Source organism: Loxodonta africana, chromosome 4, assembly GCF_030014295.1.
Source record: "Loxodonta africana isolate mLoxAfr1 chromosome 4, mLoxAfr1.hap2, whole genome shotgun sequence".
Taxonomy (NCBI): domain Eukaryota; kingdom Metazoa; phylum Chordata; class Mammalia; order Proboscidea; family Elephantidae; genus Loxodonta; species Loxodonta africana.
In genome coordinates this window covers 191,259,321-191,285,490 of record NC_087345.1, presented here as the reverse complement: position 1 = coordinate 191,285,490, position 26,170 = coordinate 191,259,321, and the positions used below count along the sequence as shown (strand labels likewise).

The following is a 26,170-nucleotide window of genomic DNA, read 5'->3' as shown; positions in this document are numbered from 1 at the left end:
GTCATTAAGAGAAGGGTGTTAAAATTTAGGAATTATGATTTTTAATTTGTCTATTTCTTCTTCAGTTCTCTTAGTTGTTGCTTTATGTATTTTGAAGCACAGTTATTAGGTGCATACACAGCTAGGATTGATATCTTCCTTATGAATTAAAACAATTATTGTTTCAAAAATATTATAATTTAAAAAATACTTTTTTATTTTGATATAATTTTAGACTCACAGAAAATTGCAAAGGTAGTACATAGAGTCCTGTGTAGCCTTCACTGAACTTCCCTCAACAGCAACATTTTCTGTAAGTAAAGTAAAATATCAAAACCAGGAAATTTATATTTGTACAGTGCCACTAACTAGAATAATGAGTTTATTCAGTTTTTATATTCTTACATGCATTCATTTGTGTATGTATATATAGTTCTAAGCACTTTGATCCTACGTATATATTCTTGTGGTCACCACCACAATCAAGATACAGGACTCCTCCATCACCACAGAAAAATTCCCTGTGCCACCCTTTATACTCTCATCCCTCATACCCTTCTCTTTTCCCTGGCAACTAATCTGTTCTCTGTATCTCTGGTTTTGTCATTTTGAGAAGTGGAATCATACAGTATGTAACTTTCGATATTGATTTTTTTGCTAAGCATAATGCCCTTGAGATTCATCTAGGTTGTTGTCTGTATCACTAGTTTGTTCCTTTTTAATGCTGGGTAGTATTTTTTTTTTTTTTTTTAGTATCCTATCGTATGGATAATTTCTTTAATCATTCACCATTGAAGAACATTTGGGTTGTTTTCAGTTTTTTAATATTACAAATAAAACTACTATGAATATTTTCAAACTACTGATCTGTCTTCTTTGTTTCCAACTTTCACATTCCAATTAGTCTATGCCACAGATAATAGTGGCCTAGACAAGACAGGTAGCAGTGGAAATGGAAAGAAACATATATTTGGTATATATTTTGGAAGTAAAACTGAGAGTTTAATTGGCACATGAGGTTTCATAATTGCTGTATTTTCTTGAAGGAATTAAATCCTTCTCACTAGGAAATTAAATTGGGTTAGGGGATACCTTTACTTTCAAACTGAATGTGATTAGAGACCTCTTGCATCATAACACAGTTACATAATTCAGTGATCTGAAGTGAAGAAGGAGGAAGGTGGTATAAAGACAAATCTGGCTTCTGAACATTGCCTCTCTCCTTGTCCCTTCTCTCATTTCAAATTTCAGATGCTGCATTTGGTAGTGAAGAAATAAGCTTTCTGTTTCTGGCAGAAGTTCTCACTTACCTTCCTTCTCTGCCTAACAACCCAACTGCTGTCTTTCTGCTTAGTGTAGAAACCTTTGTCTCTAAGTCTCTAGGCAAACTGCTGCAAATGCCTGCCGGGTTCATGCTGAACCCTAATAACCTTGGAGAATGCCTTTCTAATTCCCTTGCCATAGGCTACCCATCAGCTAAAGTGGCGGTATTCTTTAGACCCTGATGCCACTGTCACTCTCAATATTGCAGATCTTTAGTGGTTTAAGACCGACCGACCGACCGACCAACCGACCAACCAAAAGTTAGCAGCTGAGTGCTTAACCACTGCACCATCATGGCTTCTTAGTAGTCTAGCCAAAACCAAACCAAACCCATTGTCGTCGAGTCAATTCCAACTCATAGCGACTCTATAGGACAGAGTTGAACTGCCCTATCGGGTTTCTAAGGAGCGGCTGGTGGATTCAAACTGTTGTGCTGACCTTTTCATTAGCAGCTGAGATCTTAACCACTGTGTCACCAGGGTTTCTTAGTAGTCTAAAGGATCCTAAATAATTTTCTGAATTGCTATTTTTTTAATATAGTTTACTTTTCTTGTTATAATTTACTTTTATAATTTTTTTGTTGTTGAGAATATGCACAGCAGAACATATGCCAATTCAACAATTTCTACATGTACAATTAAGTGATATTGATTACATTCTTCAAGTTATGTAACCATTCTCAACTTCCTTTCTCAAATCGTTCCTCCCCCATTAACATAAACTCAACTGCCCCCTGAGTTTCCTATCTAATCTTTTGAATTGCTGTTGTCAATTTGATTTCACATGAATAGTTCTTTACAAGAGCACAATGCTCAAGGCAGACATTCTTTACTAGTTCTAATTTTTTTTGTGTGCTTTAGGTAAAAGTTTATAGTGGAAATTAGTTTCTCATTCAAAAATTTATACACAAATTGTTTTGTGACATTGGTTGCAATCCCTGCATTGTATCAGCACTCTCCCATTTTCCTTTTCCACCCCAAGTTCTCCATGTCCATTTATCCAGTTTTCCTGTCTATTCCTGCCTTCTCATCTTTGCTTTTGGGTAAGTGTTGCTGATTTGGTCTCATATACTTGATTGAACTAAGAAGCACTTCCTCATGGGTGTTACTGTTTGCTTTAAGTCTATCTAACCTTTGGCTGAAAGGTGGACTTCAGGAGTGGCTTCAATTCTAAGTTAGCAGGGTGTCCTGGGGCCGTAGTCTCAGAGGCTCCTCCAGTCTCTATCAGACCAGTAAGTCTGGTCTTTTTTTTTTTTCCTGTGAATTTGAATTTTGTTTTACATTTTTCTTCTGCTCTCTGTGAGCCTCTATTGTGATTCCTGTCAGAACAGTTGTTGGTGGTAGCCAGGCACCATCTAGTTCTTCTGGGCACAGGCTGGTGGAGGCTGTGGTTCATGTGGCCCATTAGCCCTTTGGACTAATATTTTCCTTGTGTCTTTGGCTTTTTTTCATTCTCCTTTGCTCCAGATGGGATGGGGCCAATAGATGTATTTTAGCTGGCCACTTCCAACCTGCTAAGACCCTAGACACTACTCACCAAAGTAGGATGTAGAACAATTTCTTTATGAACTATGTTATGCCAGTTGACCTAGATGTCCCCTGAGACAATGGTTTCTAGACCTCAGCCCCAGTAACTTGGTCCTTCAATTGTTTGGATATGTCTAGGAAGCTTCTATGACTTTGCTTTGGTCAAGTTGTGCTGACTTCCCCTATATTGTGTGTTGTCTTTCCCTTCACCAAAGTTACCACTTGTCTACCGCCTAGTTAGTGATTTCCATCCCCAGCCCTCTCCTCCGTCATAACCATCAAAGATTTTTTTTTCCTGTGTGTAAACCTTTTTTTTGGTTTTTATAATAGTCCTCTTATACAATATTTGTCCTTTTGCGATTGACTTAATTCACTCAGCATAATGCCCTCCAGATTCATCCATGTTGTGAGATGTTTTGCAGATTCATCATTGTTCTTTATCCTTGAGTAGTATTCCGTTGTGTGTTTATACCATAATTTGTTTATCCTTTCATCTGTCGATGGGCACTTAGGTTGTTTCCATGTTTTCGTTATTGTGAATAATGCTGCAATGAAGATGAGTGTGCATATGTCTATTTGTGTGATGGGTCTTATTTCTCTAGGATATATTCCTAGGAATGGGATTGCTGGATCGTATGGTATTTTAATTTCTAGTTTTTTTAAGGAGATAGTGTATTGTTTTTCGTAATGGTTATACCATTTTGCATTCCCACCAGCAGTTCATATGAGTTCCAATCTCTCCACAACCTCTTTAAAATTTTTCATTTTCTGTTTCTTTGATTTGTGCCAGTAATGCTGGGGTGAGATGGCATCTCAATTTAGTTTTGATTTGCTCTTCTCTAATGGAAGCTGCGGTGGTGCAGCTGTTAAGAGCTTGGCTGCTAACCAAAATTTCTACAGTTTGGATTCACCAACTGCTCCTTGGAAATCCTGTGGAGCAGTTCTGTTCTGTCTTATAGGGTCACTGTGAGTTGGAATTGATGGCAGTAAGTTTGGTTTGGTTTTAGTGGCTAATGATCACATACCTTTCGTCATGTGTCTGTTAATTGCCTTAATGTCTTCTTTGTTGAATTATCTCTTCATATCTTTTACCCATTTTTTAATTGGGTTATTTGTCTTTTTGTTGTTGAAGTGTTGAAATATTCTGTAGATATTAGAGATTAGACCCTTGTTGGATATGTTTTAGCCAAAAAATTTATTTCCAGATTGTACTCTTTTGGTGAACACAGTGTTTAATTTTTAGGATCTCCCCATTATCTAGTTTATCATCTGGTGTTTGTCCATTGTTAATTATGGCTTATGTTGTATTTATGCCATGTATTAGGACCCCTAGTGTTGTCCCTGCTTTTTCTTCCATAATCTTTATTGATTTAGGTTTTATATTTAGGTCTTTGACCCACTTTGAATTAGTTTTTGTTATGGTGTGAGGTATGGCTCCTGTTTCATTTTTTTTTTTTTTTTAAATGGACATTGAGTTTTGCCAGCACTATTTGTTAAAAAGACTTTCTTTTCCCCATTTAATGGCTTTGGTCCTTTATCAAGAATCAGCTGACCACAGAGGGATGGGTTTACATCTGTGTTCTCAATTCTGTTCCATTGGTCTGTATGTCTGTCATTGTACCAGTACCAGGCTGTATAGTAGTTTCTGACGTCAGGCAGCATGAGGCTTCCTATGTCATTCTTTTTCTTCAATAATGCTTTGCTTATCTGGGGCCTCTTTCCTTTCCATATAAAGTTGGTGGTTAGTTTTGTCATCTCATTAAAAAATGTTGTTGGTATTTGATTTGGGATCACATTGTGTCCATAGTTTGTTTTGGGTAGAACTGACATTTTCAGTATGTTGAGTCTTCCCATCCATGAGCATTGTATGTTTTTCCATTTATGGTGGTCTCTTTTGGTTTCTTGCAATAGCATTTTGTGTTTTTTTTTTTTTTTTTAAATAGGTCTTTTATATCCCTGGCTAGATTTATTCCTAAATATTTTATCTTTTTAGGGGCTAATATAAATGGCATTGTTTTCCTGATTTCTTTTTCAAAGTTCTCTTTTTTGCTGTATAGGAATCCAGCTATTTTTGTATGTTTATCTTGTATCTTGCTACTCTGCTGAATCTTTCTATTAGTTCCAGTAGTTTTCTTGGGGTTCTATATGTATAGTATCATGTCTTCTGTGGTTAGGGGCAGTGTTACTTCTTCCTCTCCAATTTGGATGCCCTTTATTTCTTTTTCTTGACTTACTGCTCTAGCTAGAACTTTCAGCACAATGTTAAATAGGAGTAGTGGTAAAGTGCATGATAAAGGGCTTGTTTCCGCTCTCAGGTGGAATGCTTTCAGTCTCTTTCCATTGAGAATTATATTGTGTGTTGGTTTTGTATAGATGGCCTTTATTATGTTGAGAAATTTTCCTTGTATTCCTATTTTACTGAGAGTTTTTGTCAGTAACAGGTGTTGGACTTTATCAAATACTTTTTCTGCATCGATTGAGATGATCATGTGATTCTTTTCTTTTGTTCTATTTATGTGGTGGATTACTTTGATTGATTTTCCAGTGTTGAATCATCCTTACATACCTGGTATTAATTACACTTGGTTGTGGTGTATTTTTTTTTTTATATGATGTTGAATTCTATTGGCTAGAATTTTGTTGAGAATTTTCACATCTATATCTATGAGACATATTGGTCTTCATTTTCTTTTCTTCTTCTTTTTTTTTTTTTTTTGTGGTGTCTTTGCCTGGAATTGCTATCAGTGTTATGCTGGCTTCAGAAAATGAATTCAGGAGTATTCCTTCTTTTTCTATGTTCTGAAATAGTTTGAGAAGTACTGGTGTGAACTCTTCTCTGAATGCTTTGTAGACTTCTCCATTGAAGCCCTCCAGGCCGAGACTTTTTTTGTTGGGAATTTTTTTTTTTTTTTAATTACCTCTTCGATTTCTTCTTTTGTTATGAGTCTCTTCAGAATTTCTATCTCAGTTTGTGTTAGTTTAGGTAGTTAGTGTGTTTCTAGAAATTTGCCCATTTTCTCTAGGTTCTCAAATTTGTTGGAGTACAATTTTTCATAGTATTCTCTTATCATTATTGTTTAGTTGTAAGAAAACTTCAGGGGATATTTTATGTTTAAGGTTAAGATTTAAAGATTATCTCAGGGCAATAGTTTTGGGTGTTCATTCTACCTCCATGGATCTAGAAAGTCTGAATTCCATGAGTATGCTCTGCATTTTCTCTTGTTTGGTAAGGATTCTTTTCTAGAAACTTTGAATAAAACATTCAGTAGTTGGGCTCTATCTAGTTCTTCTGGTCTCATGGCAAAGCATGCAGTTGTTCATGGTGGTAGTTAGCCACAAGTTCCTTTTCTTCCTCCTATTCCAGACTCTTTCTTCCTCTGTTTTTCCAGGTGAGTAGAGGCCAATTGTTATACCTTGGATGGCTGCTTGCAAACTTTAAAGACCTCAGGCACTGCCTAGTCAACTAGGAGATAGATCATAAACACTATACTTGATATTAGACCTAACAACTCAATGATCCATGAAACCAAACCCTAATCTTCTGAATCAAGAAACCAAATCCTAAAAGGTGTTTGGTTGAACATAAGCAGCCTCAGCAGCTACTCTTTGTTGTTGTCTTAAATACGTCTGTTAAATAACTTTTGCTAATTCAACTTTTAACAGGTGTACAACTTATTGACAGAAATTACAGTATTTGGCTGTGCACACTTACCTGTAATCAATGCAATTTTTCCATCACCGTAGAGCAAAACTCAGTGTTCCATAAGCAATAATTCCCCTCCCCCCCACCTTTTCCCTTCTCTCTTGCTCCTGGTAACCACTAATAAACTTTGGTTTCTATACATTTGCCTGTTCTTATCTTTTTATCTATTCATCTCTTGGTGGAGATTTAGGTTGTTAACACCTTTTGGCTATTGTGAATAATGCTGCAGTGAATACTGGTGTACGTATATGCTGCTTTCAGGTCCCTTCAGTATATTCTTAGCAGTGGAATTGCCAAGTCATATGGTAGCTCTATTTTAATTTTTTGAGGAACTGCTACACTGTTTTCCACAACGGCTGTACTATTTTACATTCCTACCAGCAATGGACAGAGTTCCAATTTCCTCACATCCTCACTAACATTTGTTATTTTCTGTTTCTTTTTTTCTTTCTTTTTTAATCTTAGCCATTCTAGTGGGAGTGAAATGGTGTCTTACTGTGGTTTTGATTTGTATACTGAGTATCTCTTCATTTGTTTGATGGCTATTTGAGTGTCCTTTTTGGTGAAATATCTTCTCAATTCCTTTGCCCATTTTTTGATTGGGTTATTTGTCTTTTTGTTATTAAGTTGTCAAAGTTTTATATATATTTGGGTTGTTAGATTCTTATTGAATACATGGTTTCTGAAGATATCCTACTAGTTGTTAGCTTGTCTTTTCACTTTTTTTGTAAAGTCTTTTGATGAATAAAAGTTTTTAATTTTTACGAAGTCCCATTTATTTTGTCTTTTGCTGTTTGTGCTTTTGTTATTATATAATCCATTGTTTAAAGCTAGGCCTGACAACCATGCCCCTGCATTTTCTTCTAAGAATGTTATGGTTTTAGTTTTTGTGTGGGTCTTTTTTAACTTTCTTGCTTCTAATGCTTAATATTAGAAGTCATACTGGCATATATCGGGGACCAGATACAATGCTGGTTGGGAGGTTAAACTAAGTGGCCTCTAAGTATTTTCGAACCTGAAAACTTTATAATTATGGGCTTTTATCATGGCAAATGGAATCCCTGGGTGGTGTAAATGGCTAATGTGTCTGAGCTGCTAGTCAAAAGGCGAGAGCTTTGAGTCCACCTAGAGGTGCCTCTGAAGAAAGACCCGGTGGTCTACTTTTGAAAAATCAGCCATTGAAAACCCTGTGGAGCAGTTCTACTCCAACACACATGGCGTCTCCATGACTCTGAGTTGATTTGACAGCAACTAGTTGATGTTACGTCATGACAAAAAATTATATGAGCCTATGAGTATGTTTCAAGGGTAATGCTCAGGGAACATACTCTTTATGAAGCACCACTCTGTGAGGATACTAACTGCATGAAACATCTGCAGTTTGCTTATCTTGGATCAACTCTGTTTATAAATCACTGCTTTTCTAGAAGAGATTCAGTCATTGTGGTATTTTTATCTCCATTTTTTTCCCCAAAGTTTTCTATTGCTCCTTAGGTGAGGGTGGAAAACTACAGCATTTGGAGAGTATATTCATAGTCAGAAGTCATGGTTAGCATTCATTTTCTAACACAGAGATATTTATAAGGTAGACAATAACAGCCACCTTTTTTGGGCCACCTAGAAATTTGAAGAGTCATGACTGAAATATTTGATCTTCTTCAACAGCGTAGAAGAGAAGGAGCGACATAGCTGGGTATGTCACTAATAGGCCACCTCGCAGAATCTATGTTCTTTCACATTCTCTTTCTGGGATAGTTTGCTAGTGTAGCATTCAAAACATGCTTTCATGTTGATATGCTTGAAGGGACATAAATTACACAAAAAAATTTGAAATATTTCCAAAAAGTAGTTATGATGTGCTACAAAATAAATAAGTATGTATATGGATTCTGAAATAAAAATAACTTTCTGTTTTGTTCTTTTCAAGATTGGGGATGATCTGAACTCATTGTTGGTATACTGCTCACAATATGCAGCTCAGCTGGAAGCAGCGGTAAAGGAAGGGCGCAGTGTATGTATTCTGTGTAAACTACCAAGCATATAATATTAAAGCATTTGGGTTGTTGGCATTTCAGTGTGATTTCCAGTCAGTAGTATTAGCCTATATTCAATGCCTTAAAGAATAGGAAGGACATAAGTAAGCATTATTTATTTTCTTTATGCTTAGCGTGGGCATTTGGGCTGTGAATTTTCCTTTAGGTACTGTGTTGATTGGGTTATTTGTATTTTCACACATAGTATTTATATTTTATTGTGTGTTTTTAAAAATAAATGTATATTACCAAAGTCAAAATACATCATAATTAATGAAAACCTAAAAATAATGACTTAAAAAGGAAGAAAATAAAAATCACCGTAATCCTATATCCCAGCGATAACCAACTACTGTTACCGAATTTTTACCTTCCTGTTTTTCCTTAACTATATTAGTACTTAAATCACCTTGTGCATACAGTTTAGTAACTTATTTTCATCATAACAACATATCCTAATCATTTTTCCAGTTTGAAATATGTTGAGTCTTTTCGGCATGGCTTAGATTGGTTGGTTATTTATTTTCTTAAATATTGTAATTTTGCTGGGGAAAAAGTTTTAGTGCCTGCATGTAGAGTTCAAAGTTAAGCATTTGTAATATTATTTAAATAATACGTCTGTTTCTATGCTTTGCCTACCTGATGAGTTATGTTAAAGTTGCCACCTACTATTGTGTTTCTGTCAATTTTTCTTTATGTATAGCAGTTTTTTATTTATATAGCTTGCTATATATATATATATGCGTATATACATATATGTACAATTCTAATTAGTATATAATTCTTTATGATTGTTTTATCTTAATTATTAACTGTACCTTTTATTAATATAAAATGAGCTACTTTGTCTTGTTTCCTGCCTTTTTTTTTTGAGTGCTTGTGTTAAGTTTGACCCAAAGGGAGTCTGTGGGTATATTGTATGGTCTGTCAGGTGTGGCCTTAAGAAGTGAGACTCAAGCAGCAAGGCCAGAAAACAAATAGCATTTGGTACTCACAGGTCCCAGAGAGGAAACTACAGCATGCCTGGATCAAAGCCACATAGGGGATTGCACCTGGGAACAACGCAACAAGCTGGAATTGGAGGAGAGGGCTTAGTATGACAAGCAGGTTGGGATCTTGGGGTTAGCACACACTGAAGTCTTACTCATCAGTTTATAAGTTTCTAGTGTATTAGCATGGGAAAAGGCAGAGATTTTAATCACAGGTATCCATTTGGGGCATGGCTGGGAGGGGCAAAGAGTAACTGACAGGGTTACAAGTTAGTAACGGGTTCCTATCACAGGATGTGCCTGGAAGCGCCAGTTAGAGATCACAACTGTTGAGAGGATGTGTGATAAAATAGGAATGGCCACGCGGGAAGCTGAGTGAAAGGACAACCAGGAGGAATTAAAGGATTCTGGGGCAGAAAATTATGTGAGCCACAAGTTGGCTTTAGGACAGTCTGATATGAACATTCTTACCACTTTTTGTTTGTGTTTACTTGTTAAATCTTTCCCTATATATTTAAAAATCTAAGCATTTCGTTTCATTTCTCGTAAGCAGTGTGTAGTTTGATTTTAGTTTTGAAACCAATATAGGTGTCTTTGTTCATTCTGTCTGTTAACAAGGAATTTCAGCTATTGTTAAAATGGATAGATTTGGCCTTCCTTTACCCTGTTTTTGCCTTCTGTTCAAATTATTCTTTTTGATTTTCTCTGTTTATTGTCATATGCGTAATGCCTTGTTTTCTTGTCTTTCCCCATAGATTTCAAAGATACAAAATTTTTAATAAAAATATTTATTTTTAATTCCAAAGGTAATACATATTTACTGTAATACATTCAAACAACAATGTATAAAGTAAAGTGAAAGTCCTTTTCTTCCTTTACTTGTTCTCTCCAGTGTCATTTCCCAGTGGTTACTATTGTTGATAATTGATGTATTCTCATATATATATATATATATATATATATATATATTTTTTTTTTTTTTCCTCAAGAAAAATAGGAACATAAGTTTAAGAAAACATTGTGGCTACCCATCGTTTCATCACGACACATATAGATCATGGTTTTCGATGGTATTTATCTATTTTATTTTATGGACATTTAGATAGTTTCTACTTCTTCCTTATAATGAACAATATTGTAATATATGTATATTATTCAGACATATACTATGACTCTTTTTATTATTATTTTTTATCATTGTGCTTTAAGATGAAGGTTTATAGAACAAACTAGCTTCTCATTAAACATTTAGTACACATATTATTTTGAGATATTGGTTACCAGCCCCACGCATGTTAACACTCTCCCCTTCTTGACCTTGGGTGTCCTGTTACCTGCTTTCCTGTCCCCTCCTGCCTTCTAGTCCTTGCTCCTGGGCTGGTGTGCCCCTTTAGTCTTGTTTTGTTTTATGGGCCTGTCTTAATCTTTGGCTGAAGGGTAAACCTCAGGAGTGACTTCGTTACTGAGTTAGAAGGGTGTCCAGGGGCCACACTCTTGGGATTTCTCCAGTCCTTCTCTGTCAGGCCAGTAAGTTTGGTCTTTTTTTATGAGTTAGAATTTTGTTCTACATTTTTTTCCAGCTCTATCTGGGACCTATTATTGTTCTTTAGTCATAATATTTTCGTGAGATTGCTAGGCCTTCATATATTCACTTTGAAAATTCAGAGATTACCAAAGCGTATACTGAAAAAGTGTTACCTGTTTATCTTCCCTTCTAAAGTCTCTTGTGGGCTACTTCCCTTACACCTTCCTCAACACCAAATATTATAAACTTAATTTTTCTGTTGTCCAATTGGGCCAAAAATGGAATCTTGTTGCTTTAATGATCCTAAAAAAATGAATGAGTTTTATTCATTCAACAAACTTTAAGTGCTACTTTGTGCCATGCTTTAGGTTTGGGCTTAATAATAATATGCTTGTTGATTGTATCTACTTATTTTTCTGAATCTTGTTTGTTCATATCTTTTGAAAATTTTTCTATTTTTATTTGAGTTTTTAGAAGGTCTTTATTTATTATAAACACTGACCTTCATGTCTTCTATGGAGCCCTGGTGGTACAGTGGTTGAAAGCTTGGCTGCTAACCAAAAGGCCAGCAGTTCAAATTCACTAGCCACTCCTTGGAAACCTTATAGGGCAGTTCTACTCTGCCCTGTAGGGTTGCTATGAGTCAGAATTGACTTGACAGCAACAGGTTTGGGTTTTTTTAGTTTTGATGTCTTCTTTATATGTTGCAGATATTTTACCCAAACTGTCATTTATCCTCTCATTTTTACCTATGGTGATTTTTAATACTAAAATTTTTTTGTATGTAATTTTTTCTTTATGTCTTGTAGGTTTCGTGACAAACTTAGAAATGCTATTTCAAACCCAAGATTATACACAGTTATCCTGTTTTCTTCTGGTGCTTTAGTAGCTTTTTGTCTTAATAAAATTTAGATTTTTACTCTTTTTTTTGTGTGTGTATCGTTTCAGGGTTGGTTTTGGCTGAATTTCATAAGGAGACATATAATCTCTGAATGTCCTTCTCTTGGTAATTTTGACATCCATTGAAACTTAACTGTTAATTCATTGGGAGTTACAAAATGATAATAATCTAATTTTGTTATCTTTTCATTTATTAATTGGAATAGCTTTATAAAGAGGCACTTCGTATTATCTACTATTATTTGTTTGCTCAGTGGTACAGGTTATATAGGAAGAGAAGGATACATGCATGATTTTTTTTTCTTCATATACCAGTTTTCATGATAATGAATTTGTTGCCTATCATCTTTCGAAGATGACTAGTATTTTAAAAATATCATCATGAACTCATGCAATTAAACATATTTAATGGGTTTCTGGTGGCACAGTGGTTAAGAGCTACAGCTACTAACCAAAAGGTTGGCAGTTCAAATCTACTAGCTGCTCCTTGGAAACCCTATGGGGCAGTTCTTCTTTGTCCTATGGGGTTACTATGAGTTGGAACTGACTCGGCGGCAACAGTTTTTTTTTTTTTTTAATGAGTTTTAATCAATTGCATTTATGGTTCTTTCACATTCTGGCCAATGGAAGCCTCTTCAGGTTGGTACTTGAGTCCTTTTAATATGACTGTAGCCATCTTTGCTAATTTCTTTTTATTGTACTTTAGATGAAGGTTTACAGAACAAACTAGTTTCTCATCAAACAGTTAGTACACGTGTTATTTTATGACATTGGTTAACAACCCCAAGACATATTAACACTCTCCCTTCTCAACCCTGGGTTTCCTAGTACCAGCTTTCCTGTTCCCTCCTGCCTTCCAGTCCCTGCCCCAGGCCTGGTGTGCCCCTTTATCCTTGTTTTGTTTAATGGGCCTGTTCAATCTTTGGCTGAAGGGTGAACCTCAGGAGTGACCTCGTTACTAAGCTGAAGGAGTGTCCAGGGGCCGTACTCTCAGGGTTTCTCCAGTCTGCGTCAGGCTAGCAAGTCTGGTCTTTCTTTTTGAGATAGAATTTTGTTCTACATTTTTCTCCATCTCTGTCCGGGAATCTCTATTGTGATCCCTGTTAGAGCAGTCAGTCGTGGTAGTTGGGCACCATGTAGTTGTATTGGACTCAGTTTGGTGGAGGCCTTCGGACTAATCTTTGCCTTGTATCTTTCGTTTTCTTCATTCTTCCTTGCTCCTGAAGGGGTGAGACCAGTGGAGTATCTTAGATGCCCACTCATAGGCTTTTAAGACCCCAGACATGACTCACCAAACTAGAATGTAGAATATATTCTTTACGAACTATATTATGCCAGTTTAGCTAGATGTTCTCTGAGACCATGGTCCCCACAGCCCTCAGCCCAGCAATTTGGTCCCCCATGGAGTTTGGATGTGTCTATGAAGTTACCATGACATTGCATTATACAGATTGTGCTGGCTTCCCCAGTATTGTGTGCTGTTTTACCCTTCACCAAAGTTTCCGCTCATCTATTGTCTATAAAGCGTGTTTCCATTCCCACTCCTCCCCTCCCCTGTAACCATCAAAGATTGTTTCATTTTATGTGTAACCCTTTTCATGAGTTTTTGCAGTAGTGGTCTCATACAATATTGTCCTTTTGTGACTGATTTATTTCACTCAGCATAATGCCCTCCAGGTTCATCCACATTGTGAGATGCTTCACAGATTCATGGTTGTTCATTATTGTTGGGTAATACTCCATTGTGTGTATGTACCACAATTTTTTTTTTATTCATCTGTTGGTGGGCATCTAGGTTGTTTCCATCTTTTTGCTATCGTGAACAATGCTGCAGTGAACATGGGTGTGTGTATGTCTATTCGTGTGATGACTCTGATTTCTCCAGGATATATTCCTAGGAATGGGATTGCTGGATCATATGGTATTTCTATTTCTAGCTTTCTAAGGAAGCACCATATTGTTTTCTGAAATGGTTGTATCATTTTGAATTCATACCAGCAGTGCATAAGAATTCCAATCTCCCTGCAGCCTCTCCAACATTTGTTATTTCCTGTTTTATTGATTTGTGCCAGTAATGCTGGGGTGAGATGGTATCTCATTGTGGTTTGGATTTGCCCCTCTCTAAGATATTGAGCATTTCCTCGTGTGTCTGTTGGCCACTTGAATGTTTTCTTTGGTGAAGTGTCCATTTATTTACTTTGCCCATTTTTTAATTGGATTATTTGTCTTTTGTTGCAGAGGTGTTGGATTTCTTGTAGATTTTAGAGATTAGACCTTTGTCTGATTTGTAATAGCCAAAAACTTTTCCTAGTCTGTAGGATCTCTTTTTACTCTTTTGGTGAAGTCTTTTGATAGCATAAGTGTTTAATTTTTAGAAGATCCCTGTTATCTAGCTTTTCCTCTGGAGCTTGTTTGGTGTTGGTTGTGGATTATATCTTTTTAATGCTATGTATTTGGTCCTCTAGCATTGATCCTATTTTTTCGTCTATGAACTTCATAGTTTTTGACTTTATTTTTAGGTCTTTCATCCATTTTGAGTTAGTTTTTGTATATAGTGTGAGGTATGGGTCTTGTTTCACTGTTTTGCATATGGACATCCAGTTTTGCGAGCACCATTTGTTAAAAAGACTTGTCTTTTCCCATTTGATGGACTTTGGGTACTTGTTGAAGATCAAGTGACCATAGGTGGATGGATTTACATCTGGGTTCTCAATCTGTTCCATTGGTCAATGTATCTGTTGCTGTACCAGTACCAGGCTGTTTTGACTACCATAGCTGTATAGTAGGTTCTGAGGTCAGGAAGTGTGAGTCCTCCAACTTTATTCTTTTTCTTCTTCAATAGTCCTTTACTTATCTGGGGCTTCTTCCCTTTCTATATAAAGTTAATGATAACTTTTTCCATCTCTTTAAAGAATGTTGTTGGTATTTGGGTTGGTACTGCATTGTATTTGTAAATTGCTTTGGGTAGAATTGCCATTTTCACAATATTGAGTCTGTCAGTCCATGAGCATGGTATGTTTTTCCGTTTATGTAGACCTCTTTTGGTTTTCTGTAGAAGTGTTTTGTAGTTTTCTTTGTATAGGTCTTTTATATCCCTGGTTAGGTTTATTCCCAAGTTTTTTTTTTGGAATAAATGGTATCGTTTTCCTGATTTCTTTTCATCATTCTCTTTATTGGTGTATAGGAATCCAACTGATTTTCGTATGTTTATCTTGTATCATGCAACTCTGCTGAATTTTTCTATTAGTTCCAGTAGTTTTCTCATAAAGTCTTTTGGGTTTTCTATGTACAGTATCATATCATCCACAAATAGGGATGGTTTCCCTTCTTCATTATCAATTTGGATGCCCTTTTTTTCTGTTCCTTGCCTTATTGCTCTAGCTAGGACTTCCAACACACTGTTAAATAGGAACAGTGATAAAGGGCATTCTTGTCTTGTTCTTGTTCTCCTGGGGAGTTTTTTTCAGCCTCTCTCCATTAAGAATGATGTTAGTCTGAACCAGAGACCTACATCATCCTGAGACCAGAAGAACTAGTTGGTGCCTGGCTCAACTGATGACTGCCCTGACAGGGAGCACAACAGGGAACCCCTGAGGGAGCAGGAGATCAGTGGGATGCAGACCCCAAATTCTCACAAAAAGACCATACTTAATGGTCTGACTGAGACTAGAGGAATCCCCAAACCTTCTGTTGGCCCAGGACAGGAACCATTCCCAAAGACAACTCATCAGACATGAAAGGGCCTGGACAGTGGGTAGGAGAGAGATGCTGATGAAGAGTGAGCTATTTGTATCAGGTGGACACTTGAGACTGTGTTGGCATCTCCTGTCTGGAGGGGGGATGGGAGGATAGAGAGAGTTGGAAGCTGGCAAAATTGTCACGAGAGACTGGAAGGGCTGACTCATTAGGGGGAGAGCAAGTGGGAGTACGGAGTAAGGTATATATAAACTTATATGTGACAGTCTGACTTGATTTGTAAACATTCACTTGAAGCTCAATAAAAGTTGATAAAAAAAAGAATGATGTTAGTCATTGATTTTACATATTTGCACTTCATTATGTTGAGAAATTTTCCTTCTGTATGTATTTTATTGAGAGTTTTTATCAGGAGTGGGTGCTGGACTTTGTTAAATGCTTTTTCTGCATCGATTGAGATGATCATGTGATACTTTTCTTTCCCTTTATTTTTGTGGTGGATTACATTGATTGATTTTCTAATGTTGAGCCATCCTTGCCTACCTGGTATGAATCCTACTTGGTCATGGTGTATTATTATTATTATTTTTTTTATGATGCTGACTTCTTTTGGCTAGAATTCTGTTGAGAATTTTCCCATCGGTATTCATGAGAGGTATTGGTCTGTAATGTCTTTTTTTGTGGTGTCTTTGCCTGGTTTTGTTATCAGGGTTTTCCTGGCTTCATAGACATAATTTCTCACTACTTGGTATGACAAAGTATTCTAAAGCTTACCTTGTACATTCTGTTCCCCCTACCTCAAATTAGGCTTTTAAAGATAAATACCTCTTGAGTTCTCTTACTGATACTTTCAAGTCAAATAACAGACTACAAGGATTTTACTTAATCTCTTTTCTATTGCATCTGCGTCTCCTTTCATTCATACTGAGAATCGTGGGTTTCAAGGACACAAGGAACAACAGAATTAGAATATCCCATAATCGTTCCTTTGCCTTATCTAGAAAAACACACAACCCTTCAGAATAACAATAGCATACTAATATAGCATAGTCTATTATCACATTATAGTCATAATAATTGTATAATACTATCACCTGCCTATATCATTACAATAATAATTCTTATGTTTTGTACATGCTTGCTTCATTCCCCCCCTTTTCTTATAGTTGTGCTGTATCTACATTGACAGAGCATAAAATGGTTACATACTCTTCTCTCTCCTTTTTTAACCTTCATTTAGTTTTAGCACTTCAGGTAACTATACGTTTAATACTTACAACTAGACCTTACGTTGGTATCTCTCTACATTTTAGTTGTGTGAAGCTCCTTTTCTAGTAGATTTTTCAGTAAGAGCTCATGGGAACAATATTCATTGTGTTCTTGCATGTTAATGACAGGTTTGATGGACATAAGTTTTTGGTTTACATTTTCTTTCCTTGAGTATCATAAATACGTTAATATTCATTCTGGCATGAAGAGTTGTACAAAAGTCAAATAGTAATCTAGTTTTCATTCCCTTATAAGTCATTTATTTTTCTTTTAAAATTTTTTGGAATGTTCAGCAATTTCACTAGGATATATATTAGTATTGATCATTCTGGGCAAAGATTTTCAGGTACATGGTATGCTCTTAATTTGTCGTTTCAATTTTTAAAAAAAATTTAGGAAAGTTATCCTGAATTTTAGTTTTTAATATTTGTTCAGACAGAACAAGGGGGTACTGATTGGTTTAATGTCAGGAAAGTTATGTGTCAGGGTTGTATTCTTTCACCATACCTATTCAATCTGTATGCTGAGCAAATAATACAAGAAGCTGGACTATATGAAGAAAAGGCCTCGGGATTGGAGGAAGGCTCATTAACAACCTGCGTTATGCAGATGACACAACCTTGCTTGCTGAAAGTGAAAAGGACTTGAAGCCCTTACTATTGAAGATCAAAGACCACAGCCTTCAGTATGGATTGCACCTCAACATAAAGAAAACAAAAATCCTCACAGCTGGACCAATGACCAACATCATGATAAACAGAGGAAAGATTGGAGTTGTCAAGGATTTCATTTTACTTGGATCCACAATCAACAGCCATGGAAGCAGCAGTCAAGAAATCAAAAGATGCATTGCATTGGGTAAATCTGTTGCCAAGGACCTTTTTAAAGTGTTGATGAGCAAAGAAGTCACCTTGAAGACTAAGGTGGGCCTGACCCAAGCCATGGTATTTTCAATCGCATCATATGCATGTGAACGCTGGACAATGAATAAGGAAGACCAAAGAAGAATTGACGCCTTTGAATTGTGGTGTTGGTGAAGAATATTGAATATACCAAGGACTGCCAAAAGAATGAACAAATCTGTCTTAGAAGAAGCACAACCAGAATGCTCCTTAGAACCAAGGATGGCGAGACTGGGTCTTACGTACTTTGGACATATTGTCTGGAGGGATCAGTCCCTGGAGAAGGACATCATGCTTGGTAAAGTAGAGGGTCAGTGAAAAAGAGGAAGACCCACAATGAGGTGGATTGACACAGTGGCTGCAACAATGAACTCAAGCATAACAACAATTGTAAAGATGGTGCAGGAATGGGCAGTGTTTTGTTCTGTTGTGCATAGCGTTGCTATGAGTTGGAGCCAACTCGACAGCACCTAACGACAACAACAACAATATTTGTTCTATTCACTTGCTTTATTTTTTGTCCTCAGACACCTATTATTCATATTTTGGATCTCATTTGCCCATCTTCAGTATTTGTCAGTTTTTCTCAGTTTCTCAGATTCATTTCGTATTTTCATTTCTTCTTAAAAAATTATTTAAAACATATTGTGCTAAATATATGTAATAAAACTTTTACCTTTTTAATAATTTTTAAGTGTGTGTAATTCAGTGGCATTAATTCCTTTCATCATGTTCTGCAGTCATCACCACTGTCTTATTTCCAAAAGTTTTCATTCCTCCTTAACAGAAACTCAGTACTCCTTAGACAATAACTGGACATTCCTCACTCCCTACAGCCCCTGGTAACCATTAATAAATTTATGTCTCTATGCATTTGCCTATTCTGTATATTTCACATAAATTGAGTCATATAATATTTGTTCTTTTGTGCCTGACTTATTTCACTTAGCATCAACTTTTCAAGTTTCACCCATGTCATGGCATATATCAGAACTTCATTTCTCTTTATGGCTGAATAATATCTCATTGCATGTGTATACAGTGATACATTTTGTATATCCATTCATCTGTTCGTGGACACTTGGGTTGTTTCTACCATTTGGCTATTGTGAATAATGCTGCTATGAGCATTGGTATACAAGCATTCATTTCAGTCCCTGCTTTCAAGTCTATTAGGTATACACCTAGGAGTGGAATCACTGGGCCACATAATAATTTTATGTTTAACTTTTTGAGGAACTGCTAAACGGTTTTCTGCGGTGGCTGCACCATTTTACATTCCTACCAGTAATGAATGAGGGTTCCAATATATCCACATCCTTGTTAGTTTTCCTGATAATAGTCATCCTAGTGAGTTAGCAACATCATGATTAACAAAGATCAAAGTCATCAAGGCTTTCGTTTTATTTGGATCCACAATCAACGCCCTGATGACATTGAGCATCTTTGCATGTGGTTATTGCCTTCTGTCTATCTTCCTTGAAGAAATGTCTATTTGAGTCCTTTACTCATTTTTTAAAATTGGATTGTCTTTTTGTTGTTGAGTTGTAGGAGTTCTTTGTATATTGTAGATATCAAAATTTTATCAGATAATTATCAAGTATTTTCTCCTATTATATAGGTTGTCTCTTTACTTTTTGTTAACATGAGGCTTTACTTCTATGTTTTCTTCTAAGAGTTTTATAGTTTTAATTTTTATATTTCAGTCATTGATTCTTTTTGAGTTAATTTTTGCTTGTGGTGTGTGGTGAGTCCAACTTCATTCTTTTGCAAGTAGAGAGCCAGCTTTCTCAGCACTGTTTGTTGAAGGGGCTATTCTTTCTCCATTGAATGGACTTGGCACTCTTGTCTAAAACCATTTCACTATAGACGTATGGGTTTATTTCTGGATTCTCAATTGTATTGCATTGATCTATGTGCCCATCCTTATAACAGTACCACACTGTTTTGATTACTGTAGCTTTAGAGTACATTTTGCAGTTGGGAAGTGTGAGTCCTCCTACTTTGTTCTTCATTTTCAAGATTGTTTTGGCTATTGGAGCCTCTTGAAATTCCATGTGAATTTGAGGATTGGCTTTTCCATATCTGCAAAAAAAGACTGTTGGAATTTTGTTAAAGATTTCACTGAATTTGTGTATCATTTAGTGTAGTATTGACATCTGTACGGTATTAAATCTTCCAATCCGTGAACACAGAATGTTTTTCACTTTCTTAGGTCTTCTTTAATTTTCCTTCAACAACATTTTTTAGTTTTTAGTGTTTAGGTCTTTCACTTCTCTAAACTAAAAACCAAAACCAAAACCAAACCCATTGCCATTGAGTTGATTCTGACTCATAGAGACCCTGGTTCAATTTATTCCTAGGCATTTCATTCTTTTAGATGCTATTATAAATGGAATTGTTTCCTTAATTTCCTTTTTTGGATTGCTCTTTTTGCTAATGTAAGGAATTGCCGACCTTTAAGGAAACCAACTGACCTTTGTGTATTGATTTTATACCCTGTCACTTTGCTAATAAAATTTATTTGTTAGCTTTAGCAGCTTTCTTAATGGATTACATAGGATCTTGTCATCTGCAAACAGAGATGTATTTACTTTTTTTTTCCCCCAATTTCAGTATAATTTTCTTGCCTAATTGCTCTGGATAGAACTTTCAGCACAATGTTGAATAGCAGTTGTGAAAATTGTCATCCTTATATTGTTCCTGATTTTAGGGGGAAAGCTTTCAGTCTTTAATCATTGAATATGATTTTAGCTGTGGGTTTTTCATAAAAGCCCACCATCCTGTTGGGGAATTTCCTTTCTATTCCTAGCTTGCTGAGTGTTTTTATCATGAGAGAGTATGGAATTTTTCCCAATGGCTTTTCTGTATCAATTGAGATGATCATGTGGCTTTTTCCTTTGTTGTATTAATATGGTGTATTGCATTGATTGATTTTTTTAAAGATGAACCACCTTTCTATTCCTGGAATAAATCCCACTAGGTCATAGTGAATAATCCTTTTAATATGCTCTCGGATTCAGTTTGTTAGTGTTTTCTTGAGGAATTTTGCATTTATATTCCTAAGGAATATTGGTCTGTAGTTTTCTTGTGATGTGTTTATCTGGCTTTGGTATAAGGGTAATGCTGGTTTTGAGAATGAGTTAGGAAGTGTTCTGTTCCTTCTAGTTTTTGGTAAAGTTTGGTGAAGGATTGGTGTTAATTCTTCTTTAAAGAATTCCCCAGTGAAGCCTTCTGGCCCTGGAGTTTTCTCTGTTGTGAGGTTTTGATTACTGATTCAATCTCTTGTTACTAGTCTGCTGAGATTGTCTATTTCCTGTTGAGTCATTTAGGTAGTTGTGTGATTCTAGGAATTTGTCCATTTCATCTTGGCTATCCCGGGTGATGCAATGGGAAAGTGCTCAGCTGTGAAATGAAAGGTTCATGTTTCAGATCCACACAGCAACTCTGTGGGGGAAAGACCTGGTGATCTGCTCCTGTAAAGATTACAGCCTAGAAAACCCTGTGGGGCACTTCTACTCTGTCACATGGGGTTGCTTTGAGTCAAAAATCAGCTCAATGGCACCTAACAACAACAACAGTCTAGTTTGTTGGCATACAATTGTTCATAGTATTGTTATAATTCTTTTATCTCTGTAGGATCAGTAGTAATGTCCTCACCTTCATTTCTGCATTTAGTCATTTGTGTCTTTTCTTTTTTCTTTGTCCACCTAGTTAACCATTTTTTGTTGTTGTTGTCAATCTTTCTAAGAACCAACTTTGGTGTCATTGATTCTATCTCTTGTTTTCCTATTCTCCTTTCCATTTATGTCCACTCTGTCTTTATTATTTCCTTCTTTCTGATAGCTTTTGTCTTCGTTTTTTCTTCGTTTTCTAGTTCCTCAAGGTTAAAGCTGGGTTGCTGATTTGAGATCATCCTTCTTTTATAAGGTAGGCATTTATAGCAGTAAATTTCCCCTTGAACATTGCCTTTGCTGTGTCCCATTAGTTTTGGTATGTTGTACCTGCATTTTCAATCGTATCCAAGTATTTTCCAATTTCTCTTGGAATTTTTCCTTTTACCCATTGTTTGTTTAATAACATGTTAATTCACACATATTTGTGATGTTTCCGTTTTTACTTGTGTTATGATTTCTAGTTCCATTCCATTGTGATCAAAGAAGATTCTTTGTATGATTTAAATTATTTTAAATTTACTAAGACTTTTGTGACCTAAAAAATGGTGTATCTTGAAGAAAAATTCATGTGCACTGGGGAAGAATGTATATTCTGCTGTTATTGGGTAGAGTATTCTATGTCTGTTAGATCCAGTTAATATATAGTGTTGTTAAAGTCTTCTATTTCCTTATTGATTTTCTGTCTCTTTTTGAAAGTAATATACTGGAGTCTCCAGTATTACTTTAGAACTGCTTGATTCTACAATTCTGTCAATGCTCGCTTTATATATATTTTGGTGCTTTATTGGGTAGGTGCATATGTAGTTATGATTGCTATATCTTCTTGAGGAATTGTCACTTTTACTGATATATAATGTCCTTCATAGTCTCTTGTAATCTTTTTTGAGCTAAAATCTATTTTGCTTGTTATTAGTATAACCACGCAACTCCTTTTGGGTACTATTTGTGTGGACTATCACTTTTCATTCTTCCTCTTTCAACATACTTGTATATTTGGATGTAAAGTAAGTCTGTTTAAACAACATCACTTGAATCATTTTTGAAAAATCCATTCTGTTGATTTCTGTGTTTTGATTGGTAAGCTTAATCCAGTTACTTTTTTTTTTTTTAACATTTTATTGTTTACAGAGCAAATTAGGTTCTCATTTAACAATTTCTGTACATACTGTTCAGTGACATTGGTTACATTTTCCATGTTGTGTTAACATTCTCATTGTTTCCATTCTGGTTGGTTGTTCTGTTTCCTTTTATCTAGCTTCCCTGTTCCTACCCTCAATCTTCTCATCTTTGCTTTAAGGTAAATGTTGACTGTTTGGTCTTATATAGATTTTTTTTTTAAAGGACCACAGTACTCACGGGTGATATTGTTTATGAGCCAATGTGTTATTTAGCTGAAAGTTGACCTCTGGAATTGGTTTCAGTTCAAAATTTAAAGGGTATTTCGGGGCAATAGCCTTGGGCATCCCTCAAGTCTCTACTGGTCCAGTAAGTCTGGTGTTTTTTTAAGGAGTTGAGTTTTGTTCTACAATTTTCTCCCATTCTTCAGGAGTACCTGTTGCACCCCTGGTCATAACAGTTGGTAGTGGTAGCCAGGCACCATCTAGTTCTTCTGGTATCAGAATAGATGAGGCTGTGGTTCACGTAGGCAGTTAGTCCTGTAGACCAGTTTCTTCTTCTAGTCTTTGGTTTTCTTCTCCCTCTTTTGCTCCAGTTGAGTAGAGATCAATAGTTATATTTTAGGTGGCCACTCACAAGCTTTTAAGACTCCAGATGCTACTTATCAAACTAGGATGTAGATCATAAACTTCATGGACTATGTTGTACCAAATCATGGACTTATCCCATGAGATTTGTCCTAAGCCTTCAAACCCAGTAAACCAATTCTGCGAGGTGTTTGGTTACACTTGGGAAGAATCCATGACTGTGTTTCCTATGTGCTTTATTATATGTTAATATTTGTGCAGCGTACACAAACATGTATAAACAGACACCTACAGATACACCTATACATACACACATATATGCCTTCTTATACACATTAGATGCATACATATCTACCTATGTAACTACTCATGTATATTTTGGTTGTTATTGCTATTGTTACAAAATTATATATGTTGATGGCATTTAACAACAATGTCTCTTATTCTTGTGTACTTCTTGGTGTCATCATTGACCTTGGTCAGGTTGTGCAAACTTCGTCTACATTCAGCCTTTCTCATCATCAAAAATAACGAGTGCCTACTGTCTACAGAGTCATTCCCTCTCCCTCCCCCTCTGAACATTGGTTTCTGTATGTCTACCTATTTTTTCTTTTTTTATAAAAGCGGGATCATACAAAATTATCTTTTTTTGATTGACTTATTCCACTCTGCATAACATCCTCCAGATTCATCCATGATATATTTCATGGATGAGTTCATGATATGAACTCATCATGATTCTTTATAGCTGTGTAGTATTCCATAATTAACTTACTTTTATATTAATTACCATAATTAATCTACTTTTAAATTAATTACTTATATGGAAGGATTTACTTTTGAGGTTTTGTTATTTGTTTTAATTTTGCTCCTCATTTCCTCCATTACTGCCTTTTGTGTTTAATTGATTTTTTGTTTTGTACTATTTTTATTTCCTTCAGATTTTCTTTTACATATATATGTGTATAAATACATTGGTTACTCTATTAATGGGCACCCTGTGGATTGCAATTCACGTCTTCAATTTATAAAAATCTAGTTTGAATTAATACCGGTTTTGGTTTAGTAGTGTATAAAACTCTGCTTCCGTTCATCTTTTTCCTCCCCTTTTGTGTTGTTATTGTCACGAATTACATCTTTGTATGTTTGCCCAATAAGATAGATTTATAACTGTTATTTTAGCATTTTTCTTTTTAATCACATAGGAAAATAAGAGGAGTTACAAACCAAATGCACAGTAATCCTTACCTTAACATTTAACTATTTATATTTAATCAGCATCAGGATTGGAGGAAGACTCATTAACAACCTGTGATATGCTGATGACACAAATTTGCTTGCTGAAAGTGAAGAAGACTTGAAACACTTACTGATGAAGATCAAAGATCACAGCCTTCTGTATGGATTACACCTCAACATAAAGAAAACAAAAACCCTCACAACTGGACCAATAAACAACATCATGATAAATGGAGAAAATATTGAAGTTGTCAAGGATTTCATTTTGCTTGGATCCACAATCAATGCCTGTGGGCGCAGCAGCCAAGAAATCAAATGACATATTGTATTGGGCAAATCTGCAAAAGACCTCTTTTAAAGTGTTAAAAAGCAAAGATGCCACTTGAAGGACTAAAGTGCACCTGACCAAAGCCATGGAGTTTTCAGTCACCTCATATGCATGTAAAAGCTGGACAGTGAATAAGGAGGATCAGAGAAGAAGTGATGCCTTTGAGATATGGTGTTGGTGAAGAATATTGAATATACCATGGACTGCCAGAAGAACGGACAAATCTGTCTTGGCAGAAGTACAGCCAGAACGGTTCTTAGAAGCAAGGATTGAGAGACCTCATTTTACATAATTTGGACATGTTATAAGGAAGGACCAGTCCCTGGAGAAGGACATCATGCTTGGGAAAGTAGAGAATCAGAGAAAAAGAGGAAGACCCTCAATGAGATGGATTGACACAGTGGCTGCAACAATGGGCTCAAGCATAATAAAGATCATGAGGATGGCACAGGACTGGGCAGTGTTTCTTCTGTTGTACACAGGGTCACTATGAGTTCAAATTGACTTGATGGCACCTAACAAAAATGACAATATATTTACCTTTACCAGTGTTTTTCTCTCATTTTATGGTTTCAAACTACTATTTAGCGTCTTTTCATTTCAGCCTGAAGCATTTTTTGTTGGACAGGTCTATTATAGACAAATTCTCTCAGCTTTTGTTTATAATGCAATGTTTCAGTTTCTCCTTCATTTCAGAAGGATAGTTTTGCTTAATATAGAATTCTTGATTAAGATTTTTTTTCTATCATGATATTTTAAATATGTCATTCAAAGCCTTATGGCCTGATACTCTGATAAGAAATCAGCTGTTATGGAGGATCTTGTGCAGATAATATTTCTGTCCTTTTGCTTTCAAGATTCTCTCTTTGTCTTAGAACAGTTTGATTATATTGTGTCTCAGTGTGGATCTGTTTTCAATTATCCTATTTTGAATTCACTATACTTCTTCAATCTATATATTCATATCTTTTATAATACTTGAGTAGCTTTTGACCATTATTCTTCAAATACTTTTTTCTGCCCCTTTATCCCTCTCTTCCTTCCATTATGCATATGGTGGTACACTTGATAGTGTTCTAAATTTCCCTCAGACTTTGTTCATTTTTCTTCATCCCCCCACCCCCAGATTTTTTGCTTCTTGGACTGGATAATTTTAATTGAGCTGTCTTCATGTTTGCTGACTCTTTCTTCTGTCTGCTCAAATCTGCTGTTGAAACTTTCCAGTGAATTTTTCATTTCATGTATTGCACTTTTCAGCTCCAGAATTCTATTTGGTTCCTTTTTTAATTTCTATCTTTTTATTAGTATTCTCTATTTGTTGAGATATTTTTTTTTTCCCTTTCTTTCTCTATGGTTTCCTTTAACTCTTTGAGCATAT

At 35.8% G+C, this 26,170-nt stretch overlaps 1 protein-coding gene across 1 annotated transcript in view; it reads left to right on the top strand.

Moving 5' to 3' along the window:
• Positions 1–26,170, top strand: part of CCDC7 (coiled-coil domain containing 7) — a 415,568-nt gene that overhangs the window by 14,521 nt on the left and 374,877 nt on the right. Inside the window, exon 3 of the mRNA XM_064285199.1 lies at positions 8,459–8,542. Within this exon, the coding sequence (XP_064141269.1) occupies positions 8,459–8,542 (84 nt within the window). The remainder of the gene's footprint in view (positions 1–8,458; positions 8,543–26,170) is intronic.